The sequence below is a fragment of the Cynocephalus volans genome, chromosome 15 (assembly GCF_027409185.1).
Source record: "Cynocephalus volans isolate mCynVol1 chromosome 15, mCynVol1.pri, whole genome shotgun sequence".
Lineage (NCBI taxonomy): Eukaryota > Metazoa > Chordata > Mammalia > Dermoptera > Cynocephalidae > Cynocephalus > Cynocephalus volans.
Genome location: NC_084474.1, coordinates 24553833 through 24573066, shown reverse-complemented (window position 1 = coordinate 24573066; position 19234 = coordinate 24553833). Strand labels below are relative to the sequence as shown.

At 34.0% G+C, this 19234-nt stretch overlaps 1 protein-coding gene across 1 annotated transcript in view; it reads left to right on the top strand.

Moving 5' to 3' along the window:
* The window catches only part of ARFGEF1 (ADP ribosylation factor guanine nucleotide exchange factor 1), a 137923-nt gene that overhangs the window by 36593 nt on the left and 82096 nt on the right, over window positions 1-19234 (top strand). The window contains exons 5-7 of the mRNA XM_063080169.1: window positions 1510-1689; window positions 9218-9494; window positions 12901-13011. Of these exons, the coding sequence (XP_062936239.1) occupies window positions 1510-1689; window positions 9218-9494; window positions 12901-13011 (568 nt within the window). The remainder of the gene's footprint in view (window positions 1-1509; window positions 1690-9217; window positions 9495-12900; window positions 13012-19234) is intronic.

Here is a 19234-nt window from a genome sequence, read left to right as displayed (position 1 = left end):
CATATAGCCTAGGAACATCGTTTGTATACTTTAAATTATCTCTAAATTACTTATAGTGCCTAATTCAATGTAAATACTATGTGCATAGTTTGTAATACTGTATTGTTTAAGGAATAATGACAAGAAAAAAGTCTGTACATGTTCAGTACAGATGCAATTTTTTTATCTAATATTCTCAATCCACAATTGGTTGATAGATATGGAATCCAAGGATACAGAGGGCCATCTGTATTTCCATATTTCCAGTTTAGGTTTGGGTCCTCCGAGTCTTCCAGAGTTTTTTTGTTTTCTGACATGATTTTTATAAATACTCCATCCTTCAAGCTTTAGGATGGTCCTTCAAGCTTTGACCTCACTAATTTCTTTCTTCTGCACTGCTGGACTCCTCATGGCCTGCTCTCTCAACTGATGGACCACCATATGGACTACTTGTTCACCAGCTTTCATGATTGCCTTGCACCTGTTCATCTACTGAACCTGCTCAGCAAAACCCTGTCCCGGGTTCGTGCTGTGATGTACCTGGATGGGATGAACTACTTTAGAAAAAAATTAGTCATATTTTCATTCTGTTAAAAATACTGAGTTCTTGGTGTTACTGCTAAAGGTAGTGGGAGTATGTTTATATATCAGTAAAATTTTTATGTGCGATAGTACTTTTGAAATTATTTGCATGTATAAAGTGTTCCTTTGTGGGTGAATATAGCCCTTTCTGAGCCTTGCCTGATGTTTTATAAAACACAGTTTTATAGCTGTGTTTGCTTCACAAGTCATATAATATCTTTATTCTAAAAAAATGTTCAATCATTTTGGTTTGTCATTTGAAGTTTCATGTCATTTAATGGTTTAATTAGGATATATTCATTAATGGTGTTCCTACATAGTACTGTACAACATAAAGAGGACAAAAAATATGTCTTTGCTCTTGAGAAATTGAAAATGATCTAATGTGTGAAAATTCATGTAAAGTTGTCTACTTTATTGGAGGATTCACCTTAGGATTATTTTAAATGCTTTATTCTAAAACATTTATAAACATCTTCAACAGTAACAGCAGTGGCACATTTATTGAGTTGTTTGTAAAAAAAAGATCTCAGAAAAATTTGGAGGTGAATAAGACACAGTATGTGCCCTCCAAAGTTGACAGTCTAGTTCAGCAGATGTGTGAGGCATTGTGACAGAGCGTTAATATTGTGCATTTTAATAAACTAAATTAAAACTTTTATTAAAATGAGACCTGGGTTAAAACAAATAGTTCAATGGTTTCCTGTTGTTCTGGGGTTTGTGAGGGTTATGTGGAAGCTACTGTCAGAATAATGAAAATATCAAATATTTTAACAGTTGATGGTATATTTAAGGAAAGTAAAAATTATGTATATACTACTTGAAAGTGGTAATTGTTTCGGTAAGTTTTGATTCTAATATGAAAATATTTCAGTGTTCTGGTGCTAAAACTGGATGAAGAAAATTTCTTTAACTTTGTCTTTTTTTTTTTTCCTTTTTTTTTTAAAGGCTTTACTTACTGCAGTAACATCACAACACATAGAAATTCACGAAGGAACTGTATTGCAAGCTGTGAGAACATGTTACAATATCTATCTAGCAAGCAAAAATCTCATCAATCAGACAACAGCCAAAGCTACTCTTACTCAGATGCTAAATGTTATCTTTGCACGCATGGAAAACCAAGCAGTAAGTACTAAAAAAAGAAGAGAGGTTGTATAGCACACCACAGCTATCTAATACAGAGAAAGGAGTTTATAGTGATGATAATGAAATCTTTGTGCTTATAGAGAAGAATGTCTTTTATTTATACTTCTAATTACTGGAGATTTGTGGTACTATATTTTGTTTTGAGGTTTACTGACTTTGACTTTGGACAAGATATGTTTTTAGTTGTTCACAAATAGACTATGAAAGATATTGATTGCCATTTTCCTCAAGAAAGTATTTATGAATTGATATTTTTATTGCATTCAAGCTTAGTAGAGTGTAATGTAGATACAAACTACCTAATTTGATCTATTCTGGTATAAAATTATTTATTCATTGAGCCTTAAAAAATAATCAAAAGTGCATTTCTATATTGATGAAATATATATATTTTCTCCCATATGTTAAAGGGCCTTGATAATCTTTATACTTCAAATTACGTCGGATTGATTGGTAAGAGGTCATCAACTAGCAAATCATTTGTTGTTTTTTTAGTTGTGTAGGTCTTCATAATTAAAAACCAGCTTCCAACTTTTTATTTTGAACTGATCTTAAACATTGAGAAAAGTTGCACAAATATAACAGAAATCCCCCTCTCCCCTTCACCCTGCTTCCCTTAATGCCACTATCTTACCTAACCATAGTGCAATTATCAAAAGCAGAATTAACACTGGTACAATACTATTAACTAAACTATAGACCTCATTTGAATTTCACCAATTTTCTCACTGATGCCCTATTTCAGGATCCCATATTGCATGTAGTATGCATTTAGTTGTTATGTCTTAGTATTCTACAGTCTGTGACAATTCCTTAGCCTTTCCTTATCTTTCATATCTTGCTGCTTTTGAAGAGTACTAATTAGTTATTTTGTTGAATGTCTCTCAATTTGCTTTGCCTGATGTTTTCTTGTGATTGGAATGAGGAGCATTTTTTGCTTGAATACCTCTGAAACAATGTGTTTTCTTGATGCATCATGTGAGGAGTTAATGATGTCAGTGTATCTTATTGCTGGTGATGTTAACCTTGATCACTTGTTTAAGGTGCTATCTGTCAGGTTCCTCTACTCTGAAATTAACGAGTACTAGTTTTTCTTTTGCAGCTAATGAATATCTTGGGGGAAATATTTGAGGACTGTGCAAATATCCTGTTTTGCCTCAAATCCCACCCCACCCCCCCATTTTAATATCCGTTAGTGGATCTTGTAGGCGATAGTTATTACTGTGTTGTTTCTCAAATGGTGATTTTCTCTTTTTCCCTTTCCTTCTATATTTATTAACTGGAATTCTTCTTTCCAATTTAATTATTCTTTTCGTTATTTATGTCATCTGTACTCAAGTATCTTTGTTGCCCAAATTATTCCAGCTTTGGCCTTGTACTGTTGTGACAAGTTCCCATCCTTTTTTGAGCACGTTCATAATCTCTGGAATCTCAAGATGTTCCAGGCTTATTTTGAATTTTCTCTGCTTCCTCCCTGGAATCAAATACTTGAACAGGGATCCCCCTGATTCCTTCAGTTGGAGAATGGTGTTTAGAAACCAGAGTCTGAGTGTTAGATGTGTTCATTGTTCCTAGGGTGTTAATTGGTTCTAGGCCCTCTCAGCAGGTAGAGCTAGGGAATGTGTCTATATGCTAATCTTCTCCCCCACACCCGTATGTGACCTTCTATTTGTATATATTAAAAGCCGTGTGTTTATATTAATATTTCTAATTCCAGTGCAATACCACAGGGTTCATTTTAGCTTTCTCCCTTCATTTATTTGTGACTTTTTCTAAACAATGAGAAATCTGGCTTTCATTTTCTATGCTGTGTTAATTGTTCAATTCTATTATACACATTAGTTTTAGAATTGGTAACCCATACCACTGTGAGAAGCAAATTTACTAAGTAGATTACAGCATTTATATTTAGTTCTTTTTGTCTTTCACCTTATATTATTCATTCAGAATATTGTTTTCTAGTGTCACTTAGATTAATTTATTTCTTACCCATGCTCTTCAATGGGGTAATAATGTTTTTCCTTTGTAATATAGTTAGGATCATTCGTTACTGTCTGTTTTTCATTTTTTATACCTCTCACATCCTGGTTGGTTTTAATTACTTATTTTGGAGGTCTGTAAAATATTACTATGATTTAAGGATCAGAGCTATACAAAAGGTATACTCAGAGAAGAACCATTCTCCTAATTCCTACCACCCCATTCCTCTTCTTTCTTTCCACCCTTTGAATATAGCTAATCTTTTAATTTCTAGTTTATCCTTTCTTAATTTCTCTAAGCAGCTGAACAGATATATGTATAGTTTCATATATCACCTTTCTTACATGAAAGGTAGCATACTGTATTAGTTGTCATAGCAGATTACTCCAATTTTAGCTGCTTGAAACAACAAGCATCATTTCTCACAGTTTCTGAGGGTTCAGAATCCAAGAGTAGCTTAGGTGGGTGTATTTCTAGTTAGGTTTCACATGAGATTGCATTTGGTTGCTTGGTTGAGGATGTTGGCTAGTGCTACAGTCATTTAAAGGCTTTATTTGGCTAGAGAATACATTTCCAGGCTTACTCATGTGACTGTTGACAAAAGACCTCAGTTCTACACTGTCTTGTTGGGCAGAGGCCTGAGTTCCTTACCTCATTGATCTCATAGGCGCTGCTCACAACATGACAGCTGACTTCTGATAGGGTGAGAGATCTGAGAAAGAAAATGACAGCACAGAAGCTGTGTGTGACCTTATAATCAAAAGTGTTCACACAGACCATCCCTGGTGCATCATGGGAGGGGATTATACAAGGGAGTAAAAATCATTTTAAAGTGTGGCTCCTACATATGCTATAGATATTCTTTTGTACTTTGCTCTCTTCACTTAGCAGTATGACCTGGAAAGCATTCCATATCAGTCCTTATAGATCTTCCTCCTCTTTTTTTACAGATGTATAGTACTCTGAGATGTGCTATAGTCTATTCAGTCACACTGCTATTTAATGGCATTAGGTTATATTTAATATTTTGCAGCTGAAAATAGAGGGAGATTGTGCTGCTTTTTTGAGGAAGTGAATGAAAATAATTTTATCACTTTTTAATGACAAAAATATGTTTTATTGGTTTGATTCATTCAACAAGTTTTTATTGAATACCTTATATGTTCCTGGTACTGTGCAGGGCATCACTTATACAGTGGTGAGCAAAACTGATTTGACAACTGCCTTCAAAGATCTTATAAACTGTGGGGCAAAGAGGGAGAAGGTGAACTTTAAACAGATAATCACACAAATAAATATATAATTGCATTGTGATAGAGGCTGTGAACCTGTTTCATGTCGTGAAGGATATTTATTTCTGTATCATGGATAATTTTAGAAAAGTAGGGAAAGGGGAGAGAGAAATAAGAAAGGGTCAGATGATTTAACTTACACATTTGCTAAAATCTTCTTTGCTAGAAGTCTGATTCATTTATATATATGCTACTGGTGACCTTACTCCTCCCTTTCTCCCCCAAAATAAAACTCTCTACAAAGGAAATCTTGGCAGCCTTTATTATAAAACATGTAGTCCTAACACTATTTCAAAGAAGAAAACGCTAATTTCTTCCCTCTAGACCAGTGTTTCTCAACTGGAGATGGTTTTGCCCCCAAAGGCACACTTAAGACATTTTCTATTGCCATGACAGAGGTGAGGGGGCAGCTATTGGCATATTGTGAGTGGAGGCAAGGGAGTGCATAGAAAAGCCCCCTCATAAGCAAATACCCAATCCAAAATGTCAGTAGTGCTGATGTTGAGAAGCCGTATGCTAGAAAGTACAGAAAATGTATAGAAAATGTATAAAGGTTTATTTTCATAAATTAACATTTTCTCTTTTTTAAAAAAACAATTATTTTTTAATTGAAATGTATTGGTTGTACATATTTATGGGGTACAGAGTTACATTTTAATACGTGTATACAATGTGCAATGAACAAATCAGGGTAGTTAGAAAATTCATCATCATAAAAGTTTATTGTTTCTTTGTGATGAGAACATTTGAGCTCCTCTGTTGTGGCCATTTGAGAAGATACAATAAATTATTGTTAATTATGAGAAAATATTTGCAAAATATACATCTGACAAAGGATTAATATCCAGAATATATAAGGAACTCAAACAACTTTACAAGAAGAAAACAAGCAACCCAATTAAAAAATGGGCAAAAGAGCTAAGTAGGCATTTCTCTAAGGAAGATATACAAATGGCCAACAGACATATGAAAAAATGCTCAACATCACTCAGCATCCGGGAAATGCAAATCAAAACCACACTGAGATACCATCTAACCCCAGTTAGGATGTCTAAAATCCAAAAGACTCTGAACGATAAATGCTGGTGAGGTTGCGGAGAAAAAGGAACTCTCATACATTGTTGGTGGGACTGCAAAATGGTGCAGCCTCTATGGAAAATGGTATGGAGGTTCCTCAAACAATTGCAGATAGATCTACCATACGACCCAGCTATCCCACTGTTGGGAATATACCCAGAGGAATGGAAATCATCAAGTCGAACGTATACCTGTTCCCCAACGTTCATCGCAGCACTCTTTACAATAGCCAAGAGTTGGAACCAGCCCAAATGTCCATCATCGGATGAGTGGATACGGAAAATGTGGTACATCTACACAATGGAATACTACTCAGCTGTAAAAACGAATGAAATACTGCCATTTGCAACAACATGGATGGACCTCGAGAGAATTATATTAAGTGAAACACGTCAGGCACAGAAAGAGAAATACCACTTGTTCTCATTTACTGGTGGGAGCTAAAAATTAATATAGAAATTCACACACACACACACACACACACAAAAAAAAAAAAAACCAGGGGTGGGGGGAAGAAGATATAACAACCACAATTACTTGAAGTTGACACGACAAGCAAACAGAAAGGACATTGTTGGGGGGGAGGGGGGGAGGGAGAAGGGAGGGAGGTTTTGGTGATGGGGAGCAATAATCAGCCAAAATGTATATCGACAAAATAAAATTTAAAAAATAAATAAATAAATAAAATAAAATATTTTTTTAAAAAATTATTGTTAATTATGGATACCCAGCCCTACTGTATACTACTAGAACTTATGTTTCTTATCTAGCTGTAATTTTGTGTCCATTAACCAACCTTTTTTTCAAGAATTTTGCTAGAGTTTCTACAACTCTGGAATAAGTGAAAAAGTTGGAATTTGACATGCTTGTCTGTGATTTCAAAGCATCTGCTTGCCCTGCTAAATCATGGTGCCAATTGGTTGAAGTTAAGCTGAGGGGGGGATTTGATTGCAAATTGTGCATTCCTCACTGTTAATTTGGAAATTGACTTTTCCATGAGTGGACTAAAGTATTGGTCTAAGAATTCTGTTGTTTTTTTTTTTTTTTTTTAATTTTTGTTTATTTTTTAAATTTTATTTTTTCGATATACATTGTGGCTGATTATTGCTCCCCATCACCAAAACCTCCCTCCCTTCTCCCTCCCCCCTCCCCCCCAACAATGTCCTTTCTGTTTGCTTGTTGTATCAACTTCTGCATGTTCACTATTGGAGAAAAGAAATGCTACTACTGATTTTTGTGTGTTGATTTTGTATCCTGCTACTGTGCTGAAATCATTTATCAATTCCAAGAGTTTTTTTGTAGAGGTTTTAGGCTGTTCGATATGTAGGATCATGTCATCTGCAAACAGGGACAGTTTGACTTCATCTTTTCCAATCTGGATGCCCTTTATTTCCTTCTCTTCTCTGATTGCTCTGGCTAGTACTTCCAACACTATGTTGAATAGGAGTTTGAGAGTGGGCATCCTTGTCTAGTTCCTGTTCTTAAAGGAAAAGCTTTCAGCTTTTCACCATTCAGGATGATATTGGCAGTGGGTTTGGCATATATAGCTTTAATTATGTTGAGATACTTTCCCTCTATACCTAACTTATAGAGGGTCTTTGTCAAGAATGAGTGCTGAACTTTTTTTTCAGTCGCGGCGCCGCGGCTCGGGCGCTCCCAGGAATCTTCTTTAATGCCGGCCTGAAACCTCGAATCCTGAATAGGGCAGCTGGCCGCCTTCAGCGCGGCCCCGGCCTCCGGGATCCTGGCTGCATCCACAGCAGCCCTGGCGCCGTGTTCCCTTTCTCGAGACTCGCTTTTGCAGCTAAGAAATAGTTCTTTTCCTGCTCCACACTTCAAAGCTGTTGCCTGTAAATGAGGCAGCCTCTCCTGCCGAGGGCAAAGTGGCGGTCACCCCCCACGACCGGCCACCAGCAGCGGTCCTCCCTTAAGAGATGGCAAGAGGAAGGTCTACAAGTTTTCCGGCTGCCTGAGGCCCAGTGGCCGCCTTTTCCACCTCAGCTACTCCGTGCCAACCGCTGCAGCCACCGCCATCTTGAAACCCGCTAAGAATTCTGTTCTGATACTAACTGTGCAACCAGTTGTAGCCATCAATTTTCTTACATGTAAAATAAGGAATTTGGACCATGTAGCTAATAAGGCTCTACCTACCTTTTAGGCATAAAGATCTTTTAGTTCAGATTTATTTTATAAACTCACATAATTAGTTCTGGTATTTTTACATAATGGAATATTACTGGCAAATATGAAATGTTTGTAATTTGATACTGTAAAATATTTATCTTTGTGGAAATTAGTTCTGTGGGATCATTCTTATTAGGTCCTGAGAACCAAAAGAGGTGGGTGAAAAGAAAGAGTGCTAAAAAATGAAACCCTGTAATCTTGATTGTTAATGTTTTAAGCATCCTGTAAGTGAGCCAGTTTATAGATAGTATTATTTACATAATAATGATAGGTCTTCTAAAATAAAATTCAGACATAAGTAGATACAGTTTTTTCATATATTTTAGGTGACGGGGCAGAGTGATTTAAGCCCTTGTTGCAGTTTTATTTACTAAATGTAATTTTATTATTTTTTAATTAAAAGATATTTGATAAGGTTGATGTAAGAACATGCTACAGAGGTATGCACAAAAGTTCCCTCCCGCTCTTGTTTCCCATTTGGTCGTTTCCTAACCTTCACCTTCTATAATTAATTATAATTACTAGTTTCTCGTGTTTCCTTCCAGACTATCTTTCTGTATGTGTAAGCAAAAGTGAATGTGTATGTTTGTGTGTGTTTTATTCCATCTACTTTTTTCCTCCTGGAGCTCTTATTTGATTTTAGGTAAATCCATTGTTGGCAACAATCCAGTTATACTCTGAGGCTTTAAAAAAATTGCTTTAATTTTTTGTTTCATTTAAGTAACATATTCACATCATTAAATACAAAATATAATGAAAAGAGTATATAATGAATGTCTGTTCTTATGGCCAGTTTCCAGCCACCTAAGAACATTGTTAATTGCTGTTAGTATATTTTATGTTCTTTCTTTCTGATGGACTATAATTTCCAAGCCTAGAGATAAGGTGGCACCGTTTTTATATATGGATGTAACAGTATCCTTCCAAATTTTAAACAACTTATTTTCTAATTTTGGAAATTATTCTGTTTCCAGTTGCAAGAAGCCAAACAAATGGAAAAAGAAAGGCATCGGCAGCATCATCATCTTTTGCAGTCTCCAGTAAGCCATCATGAGCCTGAATCACCTCAACTTAGATATTTGCCACCTCAGACTGTTGATCATATATCCCACGAACATGAAGGGGACCTTGATCCCCATACAAATGATGTGGATAAAAGTCTTCAGGATGACACAGAGCCTGAAAATGGATCTGATATTTCCAGTGCAGAAAATGAACAGACTGAAGCTGATCAGGCAACTGCAGCTGAAAGTAATCTTTATGAGAAGGGGGTGTGGGGTGTGTGTGTTAAGGGAAACATGGAGGAATGAGAGTTTTTGGTAAAGAAATGTGGAAAGGATAATATGATTTAATGTATATCAGACACATTGTGGTAATTGTGGACTTTTTTCATCCTGAATGGTAAAGTTAATTTGACTTCAACCCAAAAGACATCTATTAATTATACTGTGCATTTATTAGCATCTCATGAGCAGTACGATTTATAGACTTATTTGGAAAAGATACATGTTTTTAAAGAGGGTCATAAATGTCTGTTAGCATGTTATATGGGAACTTCAGTTTTCCTAAGATTAGTTTCATAGCAAACAAGGGACCTATTTAGTAAGTCTTCTGGAATATGACTGAAAATTTTAGGAAATCATCAGTTTAAAAAGTATATTATGGGGCCGAGCCCATGGCGCACTTGGGAGAGTGCGGCGCTGGGAGCGCGGCGACGCTCCTGCCGTGGGTTCGGATCCTATATAGGAATGGCTGGTGCACTCACTGGCTAAGTGCAGGTCACGAAAAAAGACAAAATAAATAAATAAATAAATAAATAAATAAATAAAAAGTATATTATGGTCAAAAAAGTACTGAAATTAAATATAAAAACAAATCTTTTGAGAAACTGACTGACAAAAAATCTCATTTATTTTTATATCCTGATGTGTAGTAATCACTAAAATTAAGACTTTCTCTGACAGTATTTTTTCTAAGTAAATTTATAAGAAAAAAGTTACAAGATTACAGAAATTAAATTATATTCATTTACTTTACAAATGTGTTTCTCTCTAAAAATAATTACATGAAATTATTTTTTCCCAAACATTATTTTAAGGTATTCAATGAAACTGCCAGGGAGTTTGGGTTGTTCCCTTTGTTCCTGCTTAGCTTGATGTCAAAAAAAATAATGGAAACTCTATTGCCTGTCCAGTGTGGTTCTCCAGAACTAAGGTAGTTAGGATGTAGTTACAGTACATTTGAAGTTTGTGTTTTTACTTCAGTTTGAGGAAAGATTTCTATATATTCAGCTCTTAACTTTTTTTTTTTAATTACACCTTTTCTGTAACTTAGTGGCATGAATAGTTTCATTTTTCCTTTTTTTAATAGTACATTACTATTTATTTTAAAAGGGGTGATGTTGGTAAACCAAGTCTTCATAGTACTGAAGCTAATAGTGAATCCATACTGCTCATATGATTTACATTAGTCTATCCTTCCCTTGCCAAAATTTCCCCTACTTTTCGCTGTGAGTTTATATAGGGGCTGATTCAAAGGGCTAATCTCTAATAAAGCTGGAACTTTATTTATTCCTTCATTTACTTATGCATTCAGCAAACATTCACTGAGCATACTGTGTCTTAGGCACTGTGCTAGTTCTTGGGGTTAAAAAGATAATGGAGACACAGCCATTGCTTTTAGTGTGTTCCAAACCTGCCTGGAGGGCCAGGTAAGCATAAATGAGGTATGATATGTGATTAGTGTCCTGAAAGGGGCATGCACAAGGCAATCCTGCTGAGGAGAGTTAGGGAATACCTTCATAGAGAAAGTGGTGATGTTTTAGTTGCATCTTGATGGACAGGGGTAGGAACTGGCAAGCTAGAATATTTGTAAAATTTCCAACAGAGGAAACAACATGGGCTAAGAGCCAAGGAGTGGAAGCATCTACTATGTGTGAAGCACCACTGTAGGTGCTTTATAGAATACAAAATTATAAATAAGATGTAGTTTCCTGTGGCATTATTGTGATTAATTTGACTGAAAGGTGTTTTTCTTCCAACAGCTGAAATAAATGAAAATTCTGCTTGAGAGCCGTTGGTTCAGAGTGCATGTTCTGGAGCACATCTCTGTCACTTATAGCTGTGTGTTTTTGGACATAATAGTTAACTTCTCTAAGCATTTCCTATGTGTAATAAATATTAGTCACTGTTACTCTGATCTATTGGTCTGACAGAAATTGACTCTTAATTGATAGTGAGGATTGACTTAATTTGTTAGTCATTTTGTACACACACTTTTATTTCTTTTTCTTTTTTTTTTGGTGGCTGGCCTGTGTGGGGATCTGAACCCTTGACCTTGGTGTCATAAAACCTTGCTCTAACCAGCTAAGCTATCCAGCTAGCTCTGTAAACACTTTTAGATAGTGGCTCTGTATATTTAGTTATGCTGAAACTCTAATTTTCTGACTGTAGGAAATTAGCCAACCAGAGCATAGAACTGTAAAGCTTAAAAATGGTGGACAAATTATTACATTTTACAAATGTAAACATTTACAAATTAATTATTACATTTACGTTTTTTTTTTCACAGAAGAATCTAACAGCTATTTTTATTTGGATATTTTATAAAAGAAGTTTACTGTTTTGACATGTTTATTTAGCAGATTTCCCCTTGTGGCATTCAGTATTTTGTAGAATGCAACAGACAGTACATTAGGAACAGTGAAATTATAGGGCGATAGGCTTCTGGAAGCCAGCATTGTAAATACTGGTCTTTTATAGTAGTGGGAGGGGGGCAGGATGGAAGCAGCAGCACTGCCAGCTAATATACAGTCTGCCATTTGGTGTAGGGCAGTAGTTCTCAGGACAGGGTCCCAGATCCCAAAGCATCCTAAAGTGCTGATTGAGCCACCTTAAGATATTTTCAGCTTTCAAAAAGCCCAATAGAAATCCTGTTTTTATCCATAGTCGTCTATCTAAGCTACCTGGAATGTCAAGTTTCATCAGTTTCTCTTACACTGTTCAGAAGTTCTGATCAGCAGTCATGTGGTTTTTTTACGTTAAATTGGGGGAATGAATTCATTTTACTTCTTAAATTTAGTTTTACATTGGAAATGTAGATTCTTTGGTGGAAGAAATAGTAAGAAGGGCTAAAAAGCTCTGGCTAGAGGATGCCCAGACGGCCCCATCTCTGCTTCACGGTACTCACAGTGTTGGAGTACAATGTTGATTTTATTGTTAGTGATGAACCTAAGTAATCAAAACAAGCTTTAATTACATTTAATATGTTATTCCATAAGGGATAGTGTAGGAGTGTAGTAATATGTGTACTAAGTGTAATAAGTGTGTATAGGACATGTTAGAAATGTTTTATTCAACATACTTTTTAATGTTTTGGTTCTTAAAGGAATAATCTAGAAAATTCAGTTAAGTTGAGTAATTGTTTAATAGCTTGTCAGATGAATCATTGCTGAAATTGACTTGAATTTGGAAAATATTTAAGTTTTGGTCTGTTTATAAATTTTGAAAGTTTAACGTTTAATTGCTTCTAATTTCATGTATTTATTTGATTTTTTCCTTTTATTCTTCATGTTTTAGGAAAGTTTTTTATCATAAATGTTTAGTAAAAGTTTCCAAAAAATTAAAATAATATCCTCTTGAATTTTTCTCTTTTAAAGCATTATCTAAGAATGATATGTTATTTGATGGAGAAAACCATGACTGTGAGGAAAAGCCGCAAGATGTTGTACAGAGCATTGTAGAAGAAATGGTGAACATCGTTGTTGGAGGTAGAGCACTTCACTCAAATTAGTTTATTCTGCCTTATGGGATTTTATCTGAGTATGGAGACTATATAATGCGTGGAACAAAAGGGCAAAATTATAAGCTGTTTCTCAAATTAGTGATTTTGTGTGTGTGTGTAGTGTAAATATCTTTGATTACAGAAGAGTACTCCTTTTTTTCTCCAGCTTCAGTTACAATCTTTTATTAAAAACCCACTCTTCCCCACCCCATTAAAATAAAAGTTGATTCCGTTTCATTTTTTGGTTTTGTTTTTGGTGGGAGAGGGACAAGAGTGTATTTTCCATCGTCCTAAATGTGCTAAACTTTATAAACTAGAGAATGTTTAAATTGTTTTGGTTTTGAGTATTTCATATTTTTGTTGGAAAAAACATGATTTCTTATCATTTTATTATCACAGACCAACTTATAGTTAATATAGGGTCAGGTCCTATCTAATGGATTGTATTATAAAAATATTTTAAAGTTTGTTAGGAATTTCACTCGAATTTTTGTAAATAGTACTATTATAGATAGAATTAGATTTGAGGCCAATCCATTGAAGCTTATTTAATTCATGGTATCTTGCGCATGGCTAAGCACAGTACCTTACAACATATATTCTAAAAATAAGATTAAATGTACTGTGGATCTTGAATAAGATTAGTGCTGTTTCAGCTCTACCTAACTCTCATTTATGACATTATTTTTTTTTTTTTTTTTTATAAATCTCAGTTTATTAAAAAGACAAAAATAAATGGTTAGGTAAGGTGTTTCTTCTATTAGAAAAATGCCATTTCATACAAAGGTTTACAAAATATATGTATACATATATCTTTAATAAAACAACTTTAAGTTCTTGGGGATGCTTAAAATAAGACAAATTGCTTAATTATATTGAAATGCTTCCAAAGCAAACCATAATCCATTTAAATATTATCTTTTTTTTTTTTTTTTTTTTTTTGTCGATATACATTGTGGCTGATTATTGCTCCCCTATGACATTATTTCTAAGAATATATTTCCTCCCTTGTAAGTACAGCTCCAGAAGTAGGCATTCATCTGATTGCCTTCTCATTCATCTTTTCATTCAACAAATGCTTATGGAGTGCATATGGTTGTATGCCTGTAGGGAGATACAAAAATCAATTTAAGATAGACCATGCTCTGGAGGAGAAGGCCTATCGAATGTACGTATGTAAGACAAATATAAGATAGAAAGTAGTAAGTTCCATTAGAAATAAACAGTTAAAATATATTAAAAAGTTCAAGAAAAGGGGGTAATTATTGCTAGCTAAAATGATCCAGAAGGGCTTCATATAGGAGGTGACACTTGAATTTAGACTATATGGATTCATGCTGGTATGGAGGAGTGGTATTTCATGTATTAGAATTAGAATCTCTATTAGCTAAAGTCTAGAAGAGAGAGTAATTGCATAAATTTGGGAATTGGCAGGTGGTGGTTTGGCTGAAATATAGAATATGTGATGTCATACAGTAGAAAATAAGATTAAAGAAGTACTTTAGAGCCAACGAGTAGAAGGTTATAAATTCCAGGTTTAGGATTTTTGGACTTCATTCTATGACAGAATGGATTACAATTGAAGATTTGAGAACTGAGAAATGAAATGATCAGAACTATGCTCTAAGAAGCTAAATATGGAAATAGCAAGTCCAGTAGGAGTTCAGCACAGTCATCTAAGCCTGAATAGGACAGTAACAGTGGAAATGGAAAAGAAAACATGGATGAGTGAGATAGTGAATATTGAATCAAGAAGACTTTGTAACTGACTAAATAGGTAAAGAAGAGAAAACTGTGTCAGAGATCCCTAAGATTACCCCAAGGTTTAGTGATTTCATTGGGAGGATCCACAGGGCTCCACATATAGTTGTAATCACTGCTATGATTTATTACAGCATAAAGGTGCAAAGCAAAAGAATCAAAGGGAAAAAGTTGTATGGGGTGGAGTCCAGAGGAAATCAGGTTCATGCTTCCAAGAATCCTCTCCTAGTGAAGTCATACAGGATGCTCTCACTTCTTCCAGCATCAAATTGTGAGGTGCTGTCTACCAGAGAAGCTCATTAGAAACTAAGGGCCCAAGGTTTTTATTGGAGGCTCTCATGTAGGCACTCTGTGCCTAGCATGGACCAAAATGCTAGACTCCCAGGAGGAGAGCTGTGTGCATTATAAACCATACTATTTTTACAGGTGGATGGTGGTACCATTGGTAGAACTGAATCGTGCTGGAAAAGCTACTTGGGAAAAAAGGCACTAATATTTACTTTTCACATATTGAATTTGACCTGCAGGTTGGCCATACATGTAGAAATGTTTATGTAATGAAAACTAGAACTCTGGCCTAGGAGGTGTCAAGGCAGGTGATGTAGATGAGAGTCATTTTAGTAGTTGAAGCCATAAAGTTATCAAGGGGTACAGTGTAGAGACTAAAGAAGAGAACATGATCTTGGGGAATGTGAATTAAAAATATTAAAAAAATTTAAAAACCATATAGTTAGGGAAGAAAGAAAAAGAGCATTACTTGCCCATGCATTCTTTAAAAATCCAATAATATAGTTCAGGAGTTGTCAAGTTATGGCCCATGGGCCACATTTGGCCTACTGTATGTTTTTGTTAATAAAGTATTATTTAACACAGCCATGCTTATTTGTTTTCCTATCACCTATAGTGGCTGCTGTTGCACTGCCAAGGTAGAGTTAAATAGTTGCCATAGAGATCCTTAAAGCCTGAAATGTTTACTATCTGGCCCTTTACAAAAAAAAATATTGCCCATACCTAGTGTAGATGAATACAGAGTATGAAGTGATTGTTCTTTCATTTTTTCTGCAACTTTTTTTACTTAGAAAAATTTCAAGCCTAGAGAAAAGTTCAAAGAACAGTACAATGAACACCTGTGTGCCCTTTATCTGGATTCACTAATTGTTAACAGCTTTGCTACATTTGCTTTATGTATCTTTAAATACACACACACACTTATGTATGTGTCTTTGCTGAATGATTCAAAAATTGGTTGTATACATCATGACATTTTATCCCTAAATACATCAGCATATATCTTCTACAAATAAGGGCATTCTCATTTCCATTCTCACACTTAAGAAAAGTAACACTTTTCACATTTAAGAAAATGAACACTATTTCAAGAATATGTAATACATATATTTAAAAATTTTCCCAGTTGTCCCACATTGTTTCTCTTACATTGTTTTTTTTTTTCCTTTTCTTTTGTTATGTCCAGGACCCAATCAAGATACACTCCCATTTGCTTTGTCTCTGGTCTCTTTAGTTTCGAACAAGTCCGCTTGCCTTTTTTCTCTCATCTTTTGTGACATTTACTTTTCTGAAGAGTACAAGATGGTTGTCTTGTAGAATGTTCCACATTTTGGATTGATTGATTTGATATTTTCCATATTCGTAGATTTAGAGTAAACATATTTGGCAAGAATACTGCATGGTACTTCTTAATACATCATATAAGTTGATACATAATGACAAATTACCCCTGTTGGTGATAATGTTGGATCATTTGGTTAAGGTGGTGACTAACAGCTCTCTCCAAAGTAAAGGAACATTTTTCCCTTTGTAATCAATAATTAATTTCCTATTTTATCTACTCTTTCTGGTGAAAACCTAGATTCCCAACAATATGCCATTACCAACAACAAACCTGTGAACTAAAGGTTAAGGTTTCTTTGTAATTATATGTCTTAGAATATGTCCTACTAAGGGTAAAGGGTGAGAATACTGTGTTTAGAAAGTTACTTGTATTAATGATTTTACTGATTTAATTTTTTAAAATATGAAGTATATTTATGTGATTCAAAGTCAAAATTATATAAAGTATTTACTACTCATAGAACTCCTTCTCTTTCTGACCCACCTTCTTTTGATAACCACTTTTACTAGCTTTTAGTTTATCTTTATTGGGGGAGGGGGAAGGGGTGGTGTGCACCTGTGTGTGTGTGTGTGTCCCAGAGAAGTAAGAAAATACATATAGTTTTTTTCACCTAATGTATATTAGAAATCACTCTATTTCAGTTGATAGATATTTTCCTCATTTTTTCTTGTGGCTCTCTGCATAATATTCTTTTATGTGGATATATCATAGTTTAGTCAATCAGTCCCCTATTGTACTTAGGTTATTTCCAGAGTTTTGCTGTTATAATAATGCTTCAGTGAATAATGTTGAACATCAATAATGTTTCATATTTATAGAGGTTTGTCTTCAGTACAAAGTCCTGTGAGATTATTAAGTCAAGTAATAAATGAATGTGAAGATCTGTTAGCTTTTCCTGAATTCTTCTTCATAGGTGTTGTACCATTTTACACTCTTGTTAGTAATGTATGAGAGTGCCTTTTTCTTGATAGATGCCAGTGGAGTATAAGATTTTGAATTTTTGCCAACCTGAAAGGTGAGAAATGTATCTGTTTGGCTTTAATTTGCATTTCTCTGACTGTAAGTGAAATTAATACTTTTCATATGTTTAGACCATTTGTATGCGTTTATTTTTTTCAGTGAGTCATCTATTCATGTCTTTTCATTTTTCTATCAGGTTTTTATTCTTTTTCTCAATTTTTAAGAATTCTTAACATATTGATTTTCTGTGGTATGTGAGTTTTGCAAATATTTTCTCTCAATTTATTATTTGCCCAAGTCTTTCTATCTTGTGTGTTTTGCTCTACAAAAGTTTTTTTAATGACATTTTTCCATGCGTGCCTGCATACATATATTCAAATATAAATGGGAACATACCGTACTTACTGTTTTATAATCTGCCTTTTTCACATATTAAATTATAACTATTCTTTCATGTCAATTTGTATTTTATTACATTGATGACCCATAATTTAAATAAATTCCAGTTAATACTAGCATTTAGATGATTTGCTTTTAATAAACAGTTATGGTATACATTCTTATTATAGAAATCTTTTTGCACTTTAGGATAAATTTGTAAAGAAGGAATATCTTAATCAAGGTGTATGGACATTTAAGATTTATATACAGTGCTTTAACATCACTTTAATGATGGAACCTATCTTATTTTCATTTCTTTGATTATTTGCAAGGTCAAAACATAGGAAGCAGTCAAACACTGGCAATTTCATATATTCCAACAGAATATCTATAGGCAGTTTATACTTTTCTAAATTGCCTGTTCTTTTGCCTGTTTTTCCTTTTTTCTTTCTTTCCTTTCTCCTCCTCCCCCCCTTTTTTCTGTTTTTCATTCTTATTTATTTTTAAATTCTTCACATTAAGAAATTATTTCTTGTTCAGTGTGTTGTAAATATTCTTTTCTAGTCAATCTTTGTTTTGTTCTTTAAACCTTTGCATATATTGTTATTTTTCTGAGTACATATTTGACCACACAGAAAACTTAACAAATATTTTTTCCTCTATCATTTCTTTTTCTTTTTCTGTTTTTTTTTTTTTTTTTTTTTCTTTTTGTAGTAGGCCAGTATGGGATCTTATTCCTTTATAATTTGTTTTTTCGTCTTGCTTAGAATGGATTTTTACTTTCCTAAGATTATAAAAATATTCTACTATATGTTTTTCTAATACTTTTGTTTTCATTTTTTGACTTTAGGTCTTTAATTCATCTTGAATTTATTTTTCTGTATCACATGAAACCAGATAATTTATAATCTATAGAATAATCTTTCCCTTCCTGATTAACTTGAAATGCTAATTTTATCTTAAATTGTTCTGTTTTAGTTTTTTGTACAGTTACATTGAGCTATTTGTCTATTCCTATCTAGCATTGAATTGTATAAAATATTTTAGCCCCATAGCACATTTTGATATTCTTAGTGCAAGGTGCCCCCCTCATCAATTTTTAAATATCTGTTAAATGTGTTCTTTTAGGTGAACTTTAGAACCAGTTTATTAAGTTAAAAAAATAAAGCTTATTAATTGGAATTGCATTATGCTTGTAAGTTAACTTGGGAAGATATATCTTCTTTGTAGTATTGATTATTCTTGTCCAGAAACATAAGTTCATTTGTATTTTTTAGTTTTGATAGTATTCTGTTGGGTCTTTTTTTCCCTCCAATTCCTAATTTAATTAGAATATAGGAAAATGCTTGTTTTTTCATTTTTATCTCCTATATGGTCACCTTCTGAACTCTCGTTTCTAAAAGTTTTAAATTTGGTTATTTTAGATTTTCTAGGTGAATAATGATATTTTTGTCTTTGTCTCTTCCTTTACAGT